The following is a 22,649-nucleotide window of genomic DNA, read 5'->3' as shown; positions in this document are numbered from 1 at the left end:
TAGGTATTCATAGGTGTTTATATGTTATTCTAAAGGCAATGGAAAGCCATTGAAACTTCTAGAGATGGGGAGTGACATGGCAAGACCATCTCTCTTCCTGAGTGTCTTAACAAATTGCCTAAATATACCTTTGCCTAGAAAATCTGAAGTATCATATTGTGTGTGTGTGTGTGTGTGTGTGTGTGTGTGTGTGTGTGTGCCTTTCAGAGAAATCTCTCCATAAGGGGAATGAGCTGACTCTGAGGAAATGGGTTCTCCCAACAAAGATATCTTCACACAAAGCCTATTACATGACCTCCTCAAAGGATATTGTAAAGAGGAGTCCTGTTTCAGTTAGAAATTGGATTCTGTTCCTATATACTTCAATTTAACAAACAATGTAAACTGAGGCAGACTGATTTGCCCAAGGTCTTGCCATATTTGAACTCGGGCCTTCCTGACTCCAGTCCCAGCACTCTGTTCCTCAGGACATCCTAGCTGCTGACTCTGTGATCTAGGTCAAACACTTTTGTGTACTGGGATTCATTTCCTTCTCTGTGGAATTAAGAGATTTAAATGAGATGATCTTTCCCAGGTTTCTTCCAGCTCTAAGTCTAAAGTAATAAAACCAGCACTTAACAACCCAAACCTCCTGCACCAAATAGCATCAGGGACAGAAGGTACGGTTTGTGGAAACCCGTGGGCCAAGGAAGGGAGATTGATGGATCAGCAGTTTGGGCAGGTCACGCCAAAGTGCCATTGATCCAATTAGGTTTCTGCCTTTCCAGTTGATCTCCTCAACTGCACTGATTCCATATAACTGTTTAGCAGCTCACTAAACCCTAACCCAACTCCTGTCTCACTAAATCTTTGTCCTGCCTGCTCCCAGACTAAGAGCTGTTAAGACAACAAGCTTCAAGCTCAATCTCAGAATCACAGAATTGCAGAGTTGGAAGGGACCTTAGCGGCCCTCCAGCCACAACCCTTACTGAATAAACTTCCCCTCTAAGATCTGCCTGACAAGCCTGGCCAGCTTCGTCGTGGAGAGCTCCAGTGAAGAGAACTCACTCACAACAGTCTCACTGACAGCAAGCCCAGCTTCTGACCACTGTCCCTGGTCTTGCCCTCCAGAACCAAGTCCAAGCCTCCCATGTGATTAAACTGAAAAGCACTCTCAGGTCTTCTCTTTTCTATGCTGTGTTGCTAGTCCCACAAACAGACCTTTGAGGTTCTTTGCCCTCTTGAGTTGATTTGGTTGCTTCCCAATACTTAATTTTTAATCCTTCAGAGATCCAGAGAACTTCCTTGGTCATTAAACATATGGTGACCCATCTATGTCTTAAAAACAACTTTTTCCAGTTGACAAGACTGAAAATGTCCTTTTCAGGGAACCAACCCTCTGATGAGTTTCTCAGCTAAACTGGCTCTCAAGTCTCAGTCACCATGTAATTTCCAGCTCCATCTAGCAAATCTCCCATCATTCAATTCAACAAATATTTATATGTATCTACTATATGCCAGGAACCTGATAGAAGTTAGGGACACAAAAATTTAGGGGGAAAATGTTATCCCTGCCCTCACAGAGTTTACATTCTACTGGGGACATATGACATATCATAACTAAATACCAAGTAATTTCAAGAAGGAGAAAAATATTGTGCTTTGCTAAGAGAGTCTTTGGGAGCCCAGGGTCATAAAGATGGAAAGAAGCATTTATTAAGCACCTACTGTGGGCAACCAAGTGGCAAAATGAATAGAGTGCTGAGACTGAAATCAGAGACTCCTCAGATATATTTTTACTAGCCAACTAAGCAAATCATTTGCCTGTTGCCTGACTCCAACCCTAAGGCTCTGTGCACTATGGCTTCCCCTAGCTGCTGCTAACAGGAAGACTGAAGGATTTTTAGTGGATTTTAGAAGGATTTTAGTCAGTCCCTGACATAAATCGAATAAAAGTCCTACACTTCTGAGAAGCAACAGTAGTACTACAGGTAGAGCAGAAAGTATCATGGTCAGTGTTCAAATCCTGATTCTGCCACTCGTGTGACCCCAGATAAGTTATTTCATCCCTAAGCCTCAGTTTCCTTATTTGTAAATTAGGGAAACTAATCCCTCCCCCCATATCCTGTCACAGGACTGTGAACAAAAGAAGATCCCATTCATGAAAGCATTGAGTTAAATTGTGATTCCCCTAGTCATTTTCCCTGGCTGTCCCCCATACCTGGAATGCTCCCCCTGCTTATCTTCCCCTCCTGGCTTTCTTCAAATCCCAGCTCAGATCCCACCTTCCACAGGAAGCCCTATCTGTTACCCTTTAATTCAAGTGCCTTCAAAATTTATCTTGGTTACAGCTTTGTAATATAATTATTTGCATTGTAAGCTCCTTGAGACCAGGAGCTGTCTTTTTCCCTTTCTTTGTATCCCTTTCACTTAGCATAGTGCCTGACTTACAGTAGAGGCCTAATAAATGTCTAAGGACTGACTACCAACAGAGAGTCAGACAAGGTTTTAGTGCTTAAAACCAGTCCAAAATCCATTGTAATTTTCTCTATTTTTTTTTCTATTTCAATTTTCTCTAACATTGGATAACATCTATTTCAAATTTTGGCTGCAGAGGAAACTGAGAATATGTCCTAACAAGAAATAGCCATGGTCTAAAACAGCTATGCAAAATGGGACATGTTAGTCATAGGAATAACTTTGTTTATAAGTTTGCCCCAGTGAGTAGCAGGTTCCACATTAGTTTCCTGTCATTCATTCATTCAGTGCCCCAGCAAAAAACACTCCCTGAACATTAACAGTATTTTGTGTTCTGCAGCGGGTTAGGTAAGACTAGAAGGAATGTAGACAGGTTACAAAACAGAGCCCCAGAGATTTTACAGTGTAGAATAAATATGAGATAGGAAAGCTACCAAATAACATAGTAAATGCTCTCATTGAAATGGTATAGACAGGAATTGCTATCTATCTGGGTACATGCTGTATTGCTTCTTAACTGGAGCAAAAGGCAAAAGCTCTCAAGACTGGAGTATTTTGTTTTTGTATTCCAGAGCTCAGTATAAATGCCTTGCCCTTTTGGAGCAGGGTGAGGATGGGAGGATGGGGAATAGGAATTGCCATTTCATAATTCCAAAGAGCTCCAGGTAGAAAGGAATTTTCTCTACCAGTGTAGAAAAGAATGAATTGCACAGAGCCAGCATATCCTGTGTATCTGTGTGCACACCACATATCAAAGGTGAGACTTGAGCCCCAAATTCCGACTCCAAAGCCAGATTGCTCTCACTGTTTCTGCCCACACGCTATCTCTCCCCAGGGCAGAGTCAGTGATTAATAAATAGATGTTGAATTACGTCCAATGGCTGGATTAAAGACGGGGGCTAGCTGGAATGCTGGTGTAGTAATTCAGGAAATTGTTAGGTCCTGGTGACATTAACGGCTTTTCCCTCCAGGGATCATTTGTGATTTAGGTAGAGTATGTCATAATAATAGCTAGCATTTATATGGCACTTTAAGGTTTACAAAGCACTTTACAAATATTATCTCATTTGATCTTAATACAACAACTCTGAGAGGCAGGTACTGTTATTTTCTCCTTTTTACACATATCAGACAGTGGAACTCATATAGTCGTGTCTGACTCTTTGTGACCCCATTTGGGGTTTTCTTATCTTAGCAAAGATATTGGAGTGGTTTGCCATTTCCTTCTCCAGCTCAGGCAAACAGGGTTAAATAACTTGCCCAGGGTCACACAGCTAGTAAGTGTCTGAGGCCGGATTTGAACTTCCTGACTCCAAGCTCGGCACGCTATCCATCGTCCCATCCAGCTGACATAAGTGACCGATAAGGGAGAACTTCATAACCAAAGCTGTTCAGTGAAACTGATTTCTGTGCAAAGTAGCAAGCTCCCCATCACTGGGGACACTACCTGAGTAGGGAGAGTGAGGGAGGATGATCCTGTTTTAGGTTTCTATAGATATGTTTCTTTCATTGAGTAAAAGGTAGGACTCAAATTTTAAAAATGTTCTGGTAAAAATTCTGTATGGTCATCAAGGTCACTGAAAACCAAAGTCTCTAAAACCACTGATTGGCAGCAAATATTGTCTTACTCTCAGATGTTGACACTGAGATAAACACGTCTCCTTTTGGAGATGACCAGCACTTGTTAGCATCAAGCACAAGCTATCTCTTCCATCATCGCACATAGGACACATGCTCAAGGAAAGCTTAAATGGCCTCCTGGACCTGTCACAGCCTCTGAACATATCTCCAATCCCTTTCTCTGCAGAAACACTCAGGAAATAGTGCATGTGGACCGATACTGAAATTGGGGCCCCTTCCAAAACCTTAGCATTTATAAACAAGACAATCCAGATTCACTAGGAATCAGCCACAGATACTCAGCTTGAAACACAGAGCAGTGGCAAGAACCTTGGATAGTACCTTAATAATCTGCTGTTTCTGATTTCAGTCTCCCCTCATCCCCATTGAGAGAACGAGGTTGGACTAATTGATCTCAAAAATCCTTTCTATGATTCAGAGTCAAATAAGATAACATACATACTTGCAAACTTTAAAACACTATATAAATGCTAATTATTAGTATTATTATTTCATTTGATCTTTCTCATAGTATTGGGAAATAGAGTTGCTGCAGGGGAAAATGTTTTGTAAACTCTAAATACTAAATACACATGAGTTATTATTACACCAAGACTCAACTATAGCTCTTTAAGTCCCAGAATCCCAGACCCTTGTCAAGAAGAAAGGGATTAGCTAGAGAAATGGGAGTGAAAAGGCAAGAGAGAACAGAGTAGAGATCAAGTCTCCATCATTTTCTTCTTGTTAAAATCCACTCAGTACCATGGATGCTGCCTCAGCCCTGAGGCAGCCTTAAATATGTTTCTAATATTCAATAATCCAATTCAGAAAACATTTGTTAAATAGCTATAGTGTACCAGGCACTGTACTTGGTGCTAGAAATTTAAAAAGGAAACTGTCCCTGCCCCCAAGGAGTTTGTTGGGGGAGGTTGGAGCAGGGGAGTGACTTGTACACAGTAAAAATCAATACATAATATATACCAAGTAAATTCAAAATGGTTTTGGTAGAGTAAACTCAGGAAAGACCGTTCATGGGGAGGTTCATTAGAATATAGCTCCTTGAGGGTAGGGACTTTGTAGCCCTTTGTACATTCTTTGTACATTCTTTGTAGCCAGAGTGCCTGGCACATAGTAGGAGCTTTAAAATGTTTTTTTGATGTTGCTGAATTTTCAGGGAATAAAATGTTGTTATTGGAGATAGGCGTGAAGAAGCAAAACATTCCAGATGTAAAACATAGCCTGTGCAGAAGTGGAAAATAGAATGTCACATACGAAGTCAGAGGTACCAGAAATAGTTAGCATGAAAGTGATACTTTCCCCAAGCCTATAGTGTGATAGAAAATATACAGTACTGGGATTGAAAGCACCCGGACTCAGGTCTTGCTTCCATCTCTTATGTGACCTAATTCTCTGAGCCAGTTTTGGCATCTATAAAGTGGGACTAGCAATACTTCTACTACTTATCTCGTAGGATTATTGAGAGAATCAAACAGGATAACAGCCACATCATTTATCTTTGTTTCTAATACCCAGGACAGTGCATTGTATATAGTACATAATTAGTATAAGTAGCATGATATAATTGAATGAATGAATGAACAAAGTATTTATTACATGCTTACTATGAGCACAGCACTGAGGTTTCACAAAAATAATAATAATAATAATCCCTGCTTTCAGATAGGTAAAATGGGGAGGGGGAGAGAATGAAAGTGAGAGAACATAAACTGAAGGTTTCAACTATATGTCAGATAGAAAGATCCTATGATCCTTAAGATGAATGGAACTTAGAGTTGAAAGATCTGGGTTTTCTTCTTCTTCAGAGGTATGCCTTGTAAACATCCAAAATTCTGGAAATAAATGCTCATGTTATTAATCAGAAAGGAAGAGTGGGGGAATAAGGACCTAAGGAATAGTATATTTCCAGAGCAAAAATAATTGACAGAAATAATGGGCATGTGGGTTTAAAAAAACTCCTGTTGCATTTGCAAGTAAGTGCTAAAGGCTGTTATTCAGACCTAATTTTTACACTTCATCTGCCCTTAATTAAAAATAATAATAAAAATGTTAATAGCATACTTGCTTTTCCATCTCACCCATCTACAGTAGAGTAGGAAAAACATTAGATTGCTTGCATGTGACCTTTGGGAAATATTTATGGAAGATAAATCATACTCTTACCCCAAATAAAGTACTGGTGACATATTATCAAAGCCACAAGATAATTATTAATGATCAGAGAATCATTGGTTGGAAGCTACCTATTGCTTGGTTCACATAAGCAGTAAATAAAAGAGCTGTGATTGAACCTGTATCTGCAGCCTCCAAATATAATGTTCTTAATCGGCCACCCTATCTAGGGGCCAACAGTTCTTAAACTAGGGTCCAACATTTCAGAGATCTGTGAACTTGAATGAGAAAAATGACATTTTTATTTTCAAGTACCAAAATATTGACCATTAGATAATTCATCATCTTAAACTGAGATTAGGCCTATGGATATATTTCAAGAGGTCTCTGAACTTGTATGAGGCAAAAAAAAAAAAATTTTTTTGACTTCTAATTGAAATTCAGCATTCCTTTTAAATATTTAAAAACGTGGTACTGAGAAGGGAATGCATCAGCTTGCCCAATCCACCACAGGGCCCATGATACAAAGAAGGGTAAGAACTCCTGGTCTAGGCAATGGAGAAAAAGGTAGTCTAATTAGATTTTAATTATTTTCAGAGACAGAGATAAAAATCCCTAAGTTGCACATTCTCCTCCATTAAATTAAATTCAACAAACATTGATTGAGGAACAAATGTGTTTCAAGACTTTTTGTGAAGATAATGAGTTTGTTTTGAACATATGCATGCTCAAGGGCTAGTGGGACACCCAAGTGGAACTATATCCAATGCTTTTAACTTAAACATAGCTCTGTGGATTGTAATAGCCCTTTAAGTTTTAAAAAGTACTTTCCATATAACAAATGTGCATGAAATATGTAATCTAAGTATTATCATCCCCATACTGCAGGTGGATAAACAGAAACTTATAAAGGTTAAATGACTTGTCCATGATCATATAGTTAATATTTGAAGAAATGAATAGATTTATTAAGTGCCTACTATGTGTGAGGCACTATACTTGGGCACCAGGGATAAATTCCAATGTTTCCTTTCTGTTAATTATTTCCTATTTCTCCTGTGTATAGCCTGCTTTGTGTGTATTTGTTTGCATGTTGTCTCTCCCAATAGATTATAAGATCATTGAGGGCAGAGATTGTATTTTACCTCTTTTTGTATCCTCAGCATTTAGCACAGTCCCTGGCACATAGGAGGTACTTAATAAATGTTTATTAATTGATTGAAATAAAATAGTAATTGCCCTCAAGGAATTGGCATTCTAATAGAAAGAGGCGACACATACTGGGGAGTGGTGGCTAAAAGAGGGAATTTGGGGATGGGAAGGAGTAAAGATGAGGAGGGGAGCCATAAGGGAATTGATTGTCATGTTCTTTCCAAAAACAAGTTGGTTTTATGATTCCCTGAGAAAGAAATGGGAGGCAAGACATAGCCAGGGAAAAACCAAGGATGAGTGGGATGCAAAACATGGTCCGAGACCAGTCATGAAAAAGTTGGACAGGAAATCAGGAGAAACCTAAGTGTGGATCCTGCCTTGCCCAGTGTCACATGGCCATTTATTGACTGAGATTGAATTTTAACCCAGGTATTCCTGACTCAAGACCCAAAACTCTATCCACTGTGCTACCAGCTGCCTCTTCAAAGGCACTTTTCTATTCTTTATTATATTTTGACTTTTCAAAGCTCCTATGTACTTTCAGCATTATTCTTCCTGTCTTACCAATAAGAAAATTAAGGTTTAAAGTTGAAATAACATGTTTGTGATTATACAGTGGGCCTGTGAATAACCCCTAAGGATGGGTAAATAACACTCACTCACATTTATATAGATTTCTAAGACTGAACTCTATATAAGAGTTATATAGAACTCTAAGGCCTTCCTCCTCAGTAATCCAGGTCATGTTATCTCTTTTTACAAGGAAGGAAACTGAGGCCTCTGGTTATCCCTAGATTATCAAACCTTTTTTGTTATCTACAATTATTTTATTTTTAAATTTTTTTGTGTTATACATAAAATACATATACATAATTTTGTTATACATGTATATTCACTTTTTACATATTTCCACATGTTGGGAAAGAAAATTCAGAACAAAAGAGAAAAATCCAAGAGAGGGAAAAAAAAGGGGGAAAAAAGGTAAAAAAAGATCATCAAACTTTTCCTTTAAAAAAGACATTTTGCATTAAAAGAGGAGATGTCTCCAACATCTGAAGTCTCTTCTAATGCAAAAAGTTCTATGATCTAGGGAAGGACAGAAGCAAGGGAACAAGAAGGAGAGTATCATTTGTACCACCCAGAGACCTCTGAATGTTTCCCAGTGCAATCCTTCCCGAGAAGAAGGCAGAATGGACCCCTCTGGCTGTGTTAGCATCTTTCTAGCTTGGCTGATTCTCTCTCATGAGCTCCGGGCTAAGGTTACGCTTGTGTTTGCTTCACTGGAGATGCCAAAATATTCAACCCTCCTGTCACCAGCACTGGTCTCCTTCGGCGCTAACAAGCACATTGAGAAGCAGGAAGATGGTGCCTTTCTCAGAAATTGAGTTTTCTGATTTTTTTATCAGGCCCTGATGTGGTCGTGTGTCTGCAAGAATTATAGTCATTATGACAAGGAGGAGGAGGAAGAAAGAGATAGACAGAGAAGGAAAAGGAGGAAAAAAAAGAAAAAGAGAAAGAAGGATGATGAGAAAGGGAAAAAAGGAAAAGGAAGGAGGAAGGGAAAGGGAAAGAAGAGAAGAAAGGAGAAGGAGGGAGAAGGAAGGAGAAGGAAGAGGAGAAGCTAGGGAGAAGAAAGGAGGAGAAAGAGGAGAAAGGAAAAGAAGGAAATGAAGGAAAGGAAGAGAGGGAGGAAAAAAGAGGTAGAAGGAAAAGAAAGAGGAGAGAGGAGGAGGAAAAAGAGAAAGGAATAAGCTTTATTAAATTCCTCCTGTGTACTAGGCACTGTGCTAAGCACTTTATAAATATTATCTCATTTGATCCTCATGACAACTCAGTAAAGAAGATGGTGTTATTAACCCTATTATACAAAGGAAGATAAAACAAATAGAGGTTTAGTGATTGCCCATAGTTACACAGCTAAGCATCTGAGGCAGATCTGAATTCAAGCCTTATGATTCTACCTGTCTGACACTTCTGTATAACTCTTTACAATTTACAAAACGTTTTCTTTACAACAGCCCTGTATTATCCCTTTTTTATAGATAAGGAAAATCAAAGCTCAAGGAAATTAAGTGATTTGCCCAGAGTTGTGTAGCTAATTTGTAAAATGTGAGTGTCCATAAGACTGAAAAGTCTGGGGATTACTTCATACTCCTCTTATAGTCAAATATAGTGATGTGTGAGAATTGAATGAGATAATATTTATAGACTATTTTGTAAAACTTAAAGCAGTATATAAATACTAGCTATTTAAATCATAAGAACAGTAGCAATGACACACTCTTTGGAGTCACCATTCTACTGGAATCCCAGAGAGATTTCCAGAATAATGTAGTACAACCCTGACCAAAAAACATGATCTCCATCTACTTCATCCCAACAAGTGACCCATCATCTTCTCTCGTTGAGGTGGAAGATTATGTCTCACTACCTCATTCCAACTTGGGCAGCTCTAATTGTTATTACCACATAGCAAGCTCTTATTAGATTCATCTTCATTTATTCATTTAGAAGCCCCATTGAGACATGTGGCCTGTATGTTTTATTAACTTGTCTTTATTAACTTGTAACAGATTATTACAAAACAGTCTCCTCATAGGCAGAGAGTACAAGTAATATTATACCCATTTTACAGATGAGAAAATTTAGACCCAGAGAGAGGACTGGGCCTGCCCCTGGGCTAGCAAGCTACAGAGCTGGGATTGAAATCCAGATTTCCCAATTTCAAATCCTGTTCTCCTCCTCATCCACACTGCCTCGGGACACCTGCTTTTTGCCTGTTTGCCCCGTTTTGGTTCAGCCCACTCTTCTGGTCTGCAGGTATGACAGCTTCGGCCGCCTGACAAATGTGACGTTCCCCACTGGCCAGGTGAGCAGCTTCCGCAGTGACACGGACAGCTCAGTGCACGTCCAGGTGGAAACATCCAGCAAGGACGATGTGACGATAACCACCAATCTGTCAGCCTCCGGAGCCTTCTATACGCTGCTCCAGGGTGAGTCAGGGTCCAGGGGGTCTCGGGACTCTGGGGAAGAATGAAATGGGGATGGCCAGCTCTCTACCAGGAAACACATTTCTTCTGCTAAAAAAGTTAATTTTATAAGACTTAGACCTATAGTCTATATACATAGGGAAGAGCTTTAAGCATCATCCAGGTCCCATTTGTATTATAGAAGGGGAAACAGGCTCAAAAGGAAAGGATTTTCCTATGGTCATCCAGGCAGCAAGCCACAGAGCTGAGATTCAATTTCCATAGCCCAGAGGCCAAAAACAGTTTTTTGGAAATTTCTCTTATGGCTTATATCAAAACTACACTCTCTCTCTCTCTCTCTCTCTCTCTCTTCTTCTCTCCTCACCTCTCCTCTCCTCTCCTCTCCTCTTTCTCTCCTGTCTCTCTTGTCTCTCTCTTTCTATCTCTGACTCTCTCTGTCTTTCTCTCCTTCCTTCTCTCACTCCCTCCCTCGTCTCCTCTCTCTTCCTCCCTTCCTTCCCCCTTTCTTTCTTTCCCTCCCTTTCTCTCTCTTTCCCTCTCTTCCTCCCTCCCCCCTCCCTCTCTCTCCCTCTCTCTCTGTCTGTCTCTCTCTCTACCCCTCCTTTTCTCTTTCTCCATCTCTCTCTCTCCTTCTCTTTCCCTCCTTCTCTGTCTCTCTTCCTCTCTGTTTCTCCCTCTCTCTCCTTTTCTCTCTCTCTCTGTCTTTCTCTCTCTCCCTCCCTCTCTCCTTCTCTCTCCCCTCTCTCCCTTCCCCTCTCTCTCCCAGCCTAGCTCATGGATGGCCTAGACTAGTCTGAGTCCTGTAAACCCTCAGCCTGACATCTCTGAACAGTATCTCTCATGGCATTGTCATGTTCTGTTCTCATCTGAACAAAGACTGAAGCATCCATTAGTGCCTAATCCAGCTGACCTCAAGTTACTCTGCCTATCTAATGGCTTCCAAATTAAAGACAGTTTCACACAGATGCAGACAGGGAGCATAAAGGGAAACACGAATGAGTACATCTAATTATGAAGGGGTTTGGCTTTGAAGACATTCCCCTTGCCACTTGTTAAAAAAAATTCATTTGTGTTATTGGAGAAACAGAGAAAAAGAGCTTCTGATCTCAGATGTAGAACATTATTATTAAAATGTCATTATCATGGGTTGATATAGAGCTAGAAAGGGACCTCAAAGGTCACTGAGTCTAACCACTTCATTTTACAGATAAGAAAATTGAGACCCAGAGAGTTTAAAGGATTTATGCAGGGTCACACAAGCTTGGACCTGAGTTCAAATGTGACCTCAGACACTGAGTAACTATGTGACATTGAACAAATCACTTAGCCTTTCTCGCTCTTAATTTCCTAGTCTGTAAAATGGGGATAATAGCACCTACCTCTCAGGCTTGCTGTGAGGATCCAATAAGATAATAATCGGAATATGCTTAGCACAGTAACACATAGCAGATTCTGCAAAAATTCTAGCTATGAATAGTAGCAATAAGTATCTGAGGTTGAACTTTTAGCCTCTGTATTCTTGACCCCCAGTCTAATGCCCAAAAAAATTATGTTTTTCATTCCTATCATTAATATAGCCCTTCACAATTTATAAAGTCCTTTCAGATCCATTCTTTATGATCCTCACAATATTCCCATTTTACACTTAGATAAACTAAGGCTTAATGAAGTGCCGTGACTTGTCCACAGTTACACAGCCAGAAAGTGGCATAAATGTGAGCAATCCAAGGACTTCTGACCCTAAGCTTTCCATTAATTCTAGTAACTTCTTAGCTTGTCCTTCAAAATATATTTGGACTGAAGCTCCCTCCACACTCATGAGTGTAAAGTTTGACCTTTTTTTCCCCATCACACTGTCTTCTCACACATAGTTCCTTTAATGAGATCATGAGATGGGTCTGGGGCACAGACCACTGGGTATAGAGTCAGAAAGCCCTGGATTTGAAACCTTTCTCTGCTCAGTAATTGTGTAACTTGGGGCAAGGGTCCTCACCTATCCCTGTCTCATTTTCCTCAAGTATAAAATAAAGCAATTAGCCTATATGAACTCTATTTCTAGCTTTAAATCTGTGACCCTCTAATTTAAGTTACTGATGAGAAAAGACTCAATCAAATTTTTCTAGAAAAAACGAATATTCTTGTCATCACATCACTGACTTTAATGAGTAATTGGTTTTCTCTTTAAGATAACACTTATTAAGTCTTTTAAAGCTGTGGTTGGTGTGTATTGGTTTTTGTTTGTTCCAACCTATTTTTCTATGGAGCACTTTACAGAAAGTAGGTTAATAGTTATTCAAAGTAAAATTTTAAATTCTAATGAAAATATTGAAAATAAATTGAAAATTTATTTTTATCCATCATCTACCTATGATGAATTTCAAATTGTGAACAGCATAGAGTAGGTCCTCAGCAAACAAGTCACATAATGTTAAATTTGGAATACAGTTAGAATACAGAAAATAGAAATTTGGAGCCAGGAGGAACCTTTAAGCATAGAATATTCAAACATTAAATAGAAGGCATAGAATTTTAGAACACACAAAATAGAAATTTGGAACTAGGAGAAACCTTTAACCATAGAATGTTCAAACATTAAATGTAGCATATAGAATTTTAGAACACACAAGAAATTTGGAACTAGGAGAAACCTTTAACCATAAAATGTTCAAATATTCAATTCAGGATATGGAATTTTAGAACACACCAAATAGAAATTTGGAGCTAGGACAACCTATGACCATAGAATATTCAAACATTAAATATAGGGCATAGAATACAAAAACACAAAATAGAAATTTGAAGCTGAGAAGAAACTTTTACCATAGAATATTAAAACATTAAAAGTAAGACATAGAATATAAGAACACAAAATAGATATTAGCAGCCAGGAGGAATCATAAATGTTCAAACTTTAAATCTAGGATACAGATAAGAAACTGAAGCCCTGAGGATTAAAGTAATTTGCTCAAGAATCTGGAGGCAAGAAAACCTGGGTTCAGATTTTGACTAAGAAGCTTACTAACCTTACTTAATCTCTATTTGCCTTAGTTTCCTCATCTGCAAAATTCAGGATGATAATAGCACCTTCCTCCTAGGATTGCAGCAACCATCAAATGTGATATCTGCAAAACACTGTGCAAATTTTAAAACACTATATAAATCTAATTATTAATTTGTTATCTAGTGAATGAGTGGCAGTTCCAGGCAGCCCCAGGATACTTCTCTTGTACTTTATTGCAGCTTGTTGATTGATTGATTGATTGATTGCTCAATAGCTATTAGAATTATTCTTGAATTGATTTAAAGAAAGCACATGCTACCCCATGCTATCTGTTCAACAGAGTTTCTCTGTCTCTGTTCTTCCCCCAGACCAAGTCCGAAATAGCTATTACCTGGGTGCTGACGGCTCCCTGAGGTTGATGCTAGCCAATGGCATGGAAGTGGCCTTGCAGACCGAGCCCCACCTGTTGGCCGGCACCGTCAACCCCACGGTGGGCAAGAGGAACGTGACGCTGCCCATTGATAATGGGCTTAATCTTGTGGAATGGAGACAGCGCAAAGAGCAGGCCAGGGGCCAGGTTACTGTCTTTGGACGCCGGCTACGGGTAAGCAAGTGGGTCCTTGACCTGTAAGAATCCCCAGTTCAACAGATGAGGAAAACAGGGGCCAGAAAAGTGGCACAGGATCTGGAGAACCAGACTTCAGATCAGGATGGGTTTGAATCCAGCTTTAGACACTTACTTGCTATGTGACTCTGGGCAAGTATCTTTACCTCTTTCAGCTTTAATTTCCTCTTTTGTAAAATGAGGGTTATAATAGCATCCACTTCCAGGGTTATTGTGAAGATTAAATGAGACAATACATATAAAACATTTTGCAATCCTTAAAATGCTCTACAAACTCTAGATATTATTGTTTTAGTGGTTATAAATTGTAATTATTGATGAATTAGTAATTAAGTGATTCTTTTTATTAGTCTTTTTATTATTAATATTAATTTTGATAATTATTTAACATTGATAACATTAAGTAACCTCTTCAAGTGACTGGTCAAGTTTTGGAACCAGAATGAAATCAAGTTCTCTGTCTACAAATCCAATTCTCTTTCTTCCAGATTTTGTTATCTGGGATCAGTAAAATTTTTTTTAAAAATATCTTTATAACTGTAGTTCATTACATTGTTTCCTTTATCATTCTATATTTTTTATTTTGTTCATTTACAAATATGATTCTGAGACTGCCCTCCTTTAGGTCATTCTGCCATTGGCACTCTGCCTCCCCCATGATATCTCTCTTATCTCTACTGTTTGTAGCTGTCTAATTCTCTGTCCTGCCCTGCCCCTCTCTTTTTCTACTCTAGCTATTTTGTATGAAATCTTTGTATTTTCTATTAAAAAGGTGAGACTTCTTCCCAAAATATATATGATTCTAATAAGGGCTCTGTAGACTTCTCCAGTGTACCAAAAAGGGTCCATGGTACAAAAAAAAAAGGGTAAGAGTCCTGCTCTGATGCATAATCTTGGATGTTCTTAAGAACAATCATATCCAGTCATTTGATAAACTTTGATTAAGCACCTACTTGCACCAGATACTGTACTAAATGCTGGGGATACAAAGAAAAGTTTTTAAAAAACAGTTTTTCCTCTCAAGAAGATTATAGTCTAATAGTGTAGACAAAATGCAGACAACTTTATACAACTATGAAATAAAAGCAGGATAAACTGGAGGCAGTCAACACTGAACCATAGGGAAGGACCATGATGAAGTTCTGTTTAGAGCATGTTGAGTTTGATGTGGTAGCGGGACATTTTGATCAAGATATGGTCCAGGTGATTCAAGATGCTAAGATGTAGTCCAGGAGATAGATGAAGGCTGAAGGTTTATAGGTCTGGGAGACATCTGTATAGAGGAGATGATTAAATCCAGAGGAAGGAGTGTAGAGGCAGATAGGAAGGTAGCCTGGAACGCTGGCTCAGAGCCTGCCAAGGCTTAGGGAGCTGGGGATAATGAACCAATGAAAGAGGCTGAAAAGGAATGACCCAATAGAAGGAAAATAAGGAGAGAGGATCCCAGAGTCTAAGAGAAGCCAGACTGCCTCAATAAAGGGGCTTGGTCAATAGGGTCAAATGGTCTACCAGAATGAACTCTCAGAAAAGGCTTAAGTGATATTATTGGATCACAAATTCATACCTAGAAGGGAAATCAAATCCTGTTTTACAGATAAGGAAATTGAACCCAGAGCATTAAAGTATCATGTCTACTTCTCCCTTCCAGCATCACTGAGAACCTTTGAGAAAGTCATTTCATTCAAGGCGGGTATTGAAGCCAGACTGAAAGGATTGAGAAGAGAATTTGGAGGAGAGTTTTTGTTTTCTAAATATAGAAGAAATGTGAGCATTTTTGTAGATAACAGGAATTAGAGATTCCAGGTGAGGGGGGACAATTGTTGGACTATCAGGTTCAAGGTGCAAGAGGAAGGGTTATCTTTGATTCCAATACTTAACAGCTCTGCAGATCAGGGGAAAGAATAACATCTTCCCTAAGCTTTAGTTTCTTTATCTGTAAAACAGCAATTCTAATACTTTTCCTCCTTACTAAAATTGGTGCAGAAAGGACTTTGTAAAACTCGAAAATGCCATAGGAATATGAGTTGTTATTCTTAGTAATGTTACAGTTGTCTTTGTGACCATTCGTGTTTTCCATGGGTTTTCAATCAGATGGCCTTTAAGTTCCTTCCAGCTTCTGTGCTTCTAAGCTAGCTAGAAGCCCATGGCCACCTAGAATACTGTCTGATATTAAAACGTTATTAGAGTCAGGTAAGGGGGGGAGCTTTCCCAATACCATAACTCATTTTTTACAGATGGGAACTTTTTAATAAAGAAGGATGTAAAATAATCTCTCTGCTGCCAAGCACGGTTCCCAAGCTATCTGCTTAATTCAATTTTATTTATTCAGCCACAGAGCTGACACACAGTCTCGCAAGAGCCCTAGCTAAGCGATAAGACTCCCGCCCTCATCTCTGAAGCAGTGGGCAGTCAAGGCTGGACGTTAGAGAAGAATCTTGAAGGATGACACAGCTAATGGTCCCCTCACTGAAGGGAACCATCCCTCTCCGCCCAGCATTCTCAGTGTTTCCACCATGAGCCCAGCCCCTGCCTCCTGTGCTCTCATCAACACTGATGCTTCATGGAAATTCTATGCGATGATATTTTTTATCTCCACAATTGTGTCTGATTACCCCTGGGAAGACAGCCTTATTACAGCCGTGCCATCCTGGTCTCTACAGTTAGACTTGTCTCAGCATTTTCATTATAAATCCTCATTTTCAAGGCTTTGTAACTTGGACAGGCAGAGGCTGGAGGTGGGAGCAAGTGAGAGGATGCCGCCCACACAACTCTAGGAGCTGCTCCTCTGCCATTTTTCTAAGTTGGGGGAGTCCAAGGAGAGAGTGGAAGATTAGCACTTTGGAAAGGCTTGTGTATTCTTCTGGGATTCCAAAGAGCCGCTCTTTCAAATGGGGCCCTCAGCTTTCAGAGCAGGATCTTCGAAGGGAATCTTTTAAAACCAGTTTTCCCACAAAGAAGAATTGAAATGATTTAAGTGATGGACTATAGTGGGAAACTATTACTATCCATATCTAGATCTGCCTCTTGTTTTTAAGCCAGTCAGAAAGCAATTCACCCTGACAGTTGTTCTTGCTCCTTTAAGTTCATGTGGTATAATTCATCACTATTAATTGTACTTTTTTTTTTTTTTAGGCAACAGCGCGTAGGGGAAAGAGCATTGGTTTGAAGTTAGATAGCCTGAATTTAATCCATGATTTAAACACTTAATGGCTTTGTGATGACCTTAGACAAAGGACATTTCTCTTACAGCTTCAGTTTCCTCATTTTTTAAATGAGAGGGTTAGATAATCCATATTAGGTAATAGATAATCTCTAAAGTCTTTTAGAATTCCCATGACTATAAGGGAGTCAATAAGTAGAATTCTTAGGAGTAAAAAGTTAGCTGCTTATCTTTACCAGTCCTCAGGACATATACCAAAAATAATTATAGCTCGCATTATAGTACCTAATATGTGACAAATTATATACTAAGTGCTTTAAAATCATTATCTCATTTGAAGATTAGGTAGCAGAATGGATAGTGTGTAGGCCTGGAATTAGGAAGATGTGAGTTCTAATCTGCCTTCAGACACTAGCTGTGTGACTTTTGGCAAGTTGCCTCAGTGTCTTATCTGTAAAAATGGGGATAATAGCACCTACCCTCTAAGAGTATTGGAGAAATAAAATGAGATATTTGTAAACTGCTACATAAATGCTAGCTGTTATGATTATCAGCTAATAATAATCATAATAGTTAGTACTGGCTATTATTAGCTAATGATAATAATTAATAATAATCCTAGCTATCATTATTAGCTTATGATAATCTAATGCTAGCAGATGATAGTAGATATTGATGTAGTTATTATTCCCATTTTACAAATAAGGAAATTGAGGCTGAAAAATGATTTGTCTCAGGGTTACTCAGTTACTAATGTCTGAAACAGGATTTGAAAGAGGATTCCTTATTTCAAGTCTTCTTTTTGGGTAAAATGAGAAAATCATAATAGCTAGTACTGTTATTAGCTAATAATAATAAACAATCCTAGCTATCATTATTATTAGCTTATGATAATCTAATGCTAGTTGGTGTTAACTACTGCTAGCTATTATTGATATAGTTATTATTATTCCCATTTTGCAAATAAGGAAATTGAGGCTGAAAAATGATTTGTCCTAGGTTATTCAGCTACTAGTGTCTAAAACAGGATTTGAAAGAGGATTCCTTATTTCATGTCTTTGCTTGGGTAAAATGAGAAAGTTGAGGTGAAGTTTTAGTGGAGGGTTAGCGATTTTGAATGCCAGACAAAGAAATAAGATGCTAAAGATTTTTAATTGAGGGAAACCAGATCAACAGATGATAAAGATTACTCTGACCAAAATAAAAGCAATTCTACTATATAATCAGAGAAAGCACAGGGCTGTTACTATTTTGCAAATCCAAATTAGAGAAATCAAGAGTTCTGGATTCTTGGGCTTTTCTCACTCCCTATATAGTACTTGGGAGGATCCTAGAACTCTAGACTTGGTGTAAAAGGCAGAATTTTTATTGGAATCAGGGCTTAACTTAAGATCTGTAACTTTTCCAATTTGGACACTTTCACACTGCACGTTACAGCCCTCCCATCTCTTAGTACATGGCTTTCTAAAGTTGTCAGGGCCAAACAGAGCTACTCTTATCTAATTAGTAGGAAATGCGGTGTCTCAGCCATTCTTAATTAGTAGGAAATGCAATGTCTCAGATAAAGCACAAGACTTGGAATTTGGTGAGTTGAGTTTGAATACTGACTCCTACCTCTATATGTCTTTTCACTTTGATGCTTCTCATCTTCCATATCTGTGAAATGGGCATAGCAATGACTACACACCTGCCTTCCCAGGGTTGCTGTGAAGAGACTGTTTGCAAGCTCCATGCACTGAGAAGTGGGAGCTGTCATTATTATAACCCCACAGTTGTCTTTCCAGCCATTTCTTTAAGGAGTATCCCTAGGGAATCTTGGAGAAGTCACTAGGGGTAGTTCCTCCAGTCACTGTGGGGAACACTGTGTCCGCAGGTACAGCTGATAATTCGAACAGCCCAGTCCCCACCAGAACGTTGCACCAGCATGCAATTCAATTTCCTTTGAAAGTCAGAAAAGCAGAGGATCCCAAAGGAATAACAGTAAATCACAGCTTTCAGATTTTAATAAAGAAATGGAATTTTGCATCCTATTTCTGTATTTATGACTAACCCCATAGGTATCAGTCTGTGTCGCTAGTGACATACTGCACAGGGTCCCGCAGCTTAAACACTGGGGCCTGTTTATAATTTCCCAGACGGATACATGTGGCCTTTTGGCTCATTTTCTTTTCCTAACATTAGCCCCTGATTCTTTGATAACTGTTTCATAAGCTCCCTTTTGAGAGAATGAGAATGTTCTAAAGAATACTGGGCTTTGGAATCCTGTGATGTGATTTTTACCAGCCTTAAGACCTTACAGAAATCATGAATCTTAAGTTTCTCGGATGAAAATGGCTATGATAATTTTTGCACTGCCTATTTCAGTATTCCTTTTAAACTAGAACATGCTATGGAAATATAGAGTAATACAATAATTGTATCCTAGAATATTTATTGGACTATAAGTCCAGAACATTGGGTTTGAATTCTAGCTCAGTTATTAAATTGCTGTATGACATTAGTCAAATCACTTGAATGCTGACCTTTCCACATATGAAGGCCATGGAGGCAAAGCATCTTCATCTGTAAAATGAAGGCATCTGTCTAGGTGTTCATTCCCTTCTAATGTTCTGATCCTCATTGTCATGGTCCTGATCAGCCGAGTTAAGGTTTACTTATCACTTGAGGGTTTGCAAAGCTCTTTACAAAGGTTAGTTTATTTGGTCTTTGTAAGATTGACTTGCCTAGAGTCACACAGTTAGTTAGTGAGAGTCTGAGGTTAGACCCTTCCTGATTCTGTCCACTAGGCACCCGGCTGGCTAACATTCTTCTTTTAAGGCCCTTTCCACTTTTTTTTTTCTTTTCTGTGTTTTGCCTTGTAATGTTCTGTATTCTAAGTCTCTAACAGGCTCTGCTCCGAGATTCTCTGCAGATGCAAGAGTCTGGGGACTGGGATCCTCACTAATCTCTCTCTCCACTGCTTCTGCAGGTTCACAACCGAAACCTCCTGTCCCTGGACTTTGACCGAGTGACTCGGACAGAGAAGATCTACGATGACCACCGCAAGTTTACTCTCCGGATCCTGTACGACCAGGCTGGGAGGCCCAGCCTCTGGTCCCCCAGCAGCCGGCTGAACGGCGTCAACGTGACCTACTCCCCAGGGGGCCACATTGCAGGCATCCAGAGAGGCACCATGTCAGAAAGGATGGAGTATGACCAGGCTGGCCGCATCACATCCAGGATCTTTGCCGACGGGAAGTCCTGGAGCTACACATACCTGGAGAAGGCAAGGTTCTTCTTTGACCTCTTCTGGGCAGACTCCAAGGCCGGTTCCACGCCTGGGGCGTTCTTCACAGAAGCTGTGGTTCGGAGGAAAGCCCGAATCCCGGCTCTGATGCTTCCTAGCTCATGGCACCACTGGGTGGCCCCAGTGCACACAGTGCCAGGCTGGAATCAGGAACTCTAAGTTCAAATCCAGCCTCAGGCACTTACTACCCGTATAACCCCGGGCAATTCACTTAACACTGCTTGCCTCTGTTTCCTTGTCTACAAATTGAAATATGAGCAGTTGTATTTCTTCAAGTGTATTACCAGTTAAATGTTGTCCCTCTTTCTCAAAGAGGACCATGACATCAGAGAGGGGATGCCATGACATGCAAGTGGATTGGATTTGAGTGAGGACATCTGCCTCACTTTCCCCTCCAGAACCATCAGGGATCAGTGGAGCACCACTAGAGATCTCTCATCAATTAAAAAAATCTTTTTGATGAAAGAAGTGTGGTCTTGCAAAAAGAATATCAGGTCCATAACCAGGTTCAAATTCTGGCCCTAATGATTAATGATCTGTGTCACTTAGGGCAAATCACTTCCCTTAGTGGGCTTCAGCTTTCTTATCCATAAAATGGGAATAAAAAGATTATTTAAAAATAATGTTATCCTGTCTACCTTACAGTATTATATTATATTATGATGCATTATGATGAAAGAAAAAAAGTTTGCAAATTTCCAGTCATACTATGATAGTGATGATCTGTGTCACTGGACAAATCACTTCCTTTGGGGGGCCTCAGCTTCCTTATCCATATAATGGGAATAAAGATAATAATAATAATAATAGCTATACTACCTACTTATAGTGTTATGAAGAAAGAAAAAAAAAACACTTTGCAAATTTCCAGTCACACTCTGGTGGTGATGATAGCTATGATCATGGTTTCTGTGCCAGGCCCAGCTCTGTGTTGGGCACTGTGGGAGAGAGAGCAGTCAACTACGACCCAGTCGGAGTTCTCTTGCTCCTTCAGTTCTGAGGCTGGGAGATAAGTCACGGAGCAGGTGAACGAGGAGATACAAAGGAGAGAAGCAAGCGGAAGGCCGGGAGAGTTCTGAAGGGAGGAGGAATCTGTCCGGAAGAGCTGCTTGGAGCTGCTGGGCTCTCCTGGCAGTTGTCCTCAGTCGTGTCCTGACCTTTGAGAGCCTTGGGGGGCGAGGACAGAGATTGGGGGGGGTTGCCGTGGCGGGGCGGGGACAGAGATGTGGGGGCATTTTGCTGTGGGGGGGGGGGACAGAGATGGGGGGGGTGTTTTGCTGTGGAGGCAGGGACAGAGATGTGGGGGTTGTTTTGCTGTGGGGGGCGGGGACAGAGATGGGGGTGTTTTGCTGTGGAGGCGGGGACAGAGGGGGGGCATTTTGCTGTGGGGGGCGGGGACAGAGAGGGGGGGCATTTTGCTGTGGGGGGCGGGGACAGAGATCGGGGCGTTTTGCCGTGGGGGGCGGGGACAGAGATGGGGGGGGTGTTTTGCTGTGGGGGGCGGGGACAGAGATCAGGGTGTTTTGCCGTGGGGGGCGGGGACAGAGATGGGGCGGCGTTTTGCTGTGGGGGGCGGGACAGAGATCGGGGCGTTTTGCCGTGGGGGCCTCTCCCCCGCTCTCACTCCCTCTCTCTCCGCTCCCTTTCCTTCCTCTGCAGTCCATGATGCTGCTCCTCCACAGCCAGCGCCAGTACATCTTCGAGTTTGACAAGAACGACCGCCTGTCGTCGGTGACCATGCCCAACGTGGCGCGGCAGACCCTGGAGACCATCCGCTCCATCGGCTACTACCGGAACATCTACCGGCCCCCCGAGGGCAACGCCTCGGTCCTGCAGGACTTCACCGAGGACGGGCAGCTGCTGCGCACCTCGTACCTGGGCACGGGCCGCAGGGTGATCTACAAGTACGGGAAGCTGTCCAAGCTGGCCGAGGTGCTCTACGACACCACCAAGGTCGCCTTCACTTACGACGAGACGGCGGGCATGCTCAAGACCATCAACCTGCAGAACGAGGGCTTCACCTGCACCATCCGCTACCGGCAGATCGGGCCCCTCATCGACCGGCAGATCTTCCGCTTCACCGAGGAGGGCATGGTGAACGCGCGCTTCGACTACAACTACGACAACAGCTTCCGGGTCACGAGCATGCAGGCCGTGATCAACGAGACGCCCCTGCCCATCGACCTCTACCGCTACGACGACGTGTCGGGAAAGACGGAGCAGTTCGG

At 40.8% G+C, this 22,649-nt stretch overlaps 1 protein-coding gene across 1 annotated transcript in view; it reads left to right on the top strand.

Moving 5' to 3' along the window:
• TENM4 (teneurin transmembrane protein 4) overlaps positions 1-22,649 on the top strand; it is a 1,176,249-nt gene that overhangs the window by 1,131,366 nt on the left and 22,234 nt on the right. The window contains exons 28-31 of the mRNA XM_051987214.1: positions 10,180-10,352; positions 13,719-13,954; positions 20,104-20,400; positions 22,081-22,649. The exon at positions 22,081-22,649 is cut by the window's right edge and continues 1,046 nt beyond it. Of these exons, the coding sequence (XP_051843174.1) occupies positions 10,180-10,352; positions 13,719-13,954; positions 20,104-20,400; positions 22,081-22,649 (1,275 nt within the window). The remainder of the gene's footprint in view (positions 1-10,179; positions 10,353-13,718; positions 13,955-20,103; positions 20,401-22,080) is intronic.

Source organism: Antechinus flavipes, chromosome 3 (assembly GCF_016432865.1).
Source record: "Antechinus flavipes isolate AdamAnt ecotype Samford, QLD, Australia chromosome 3, AdamAnt_v2, whole genome shotgun sequence".
NCBI lineage: Eukaryota > Metazoa > Chordata > Mammalia > Dasyuromorphia > Dasyuridae > Antechinus > Antechinus flavipes.
This window is presented reverse-complemented; position numbering and strand designations above follow the sequence as displayed.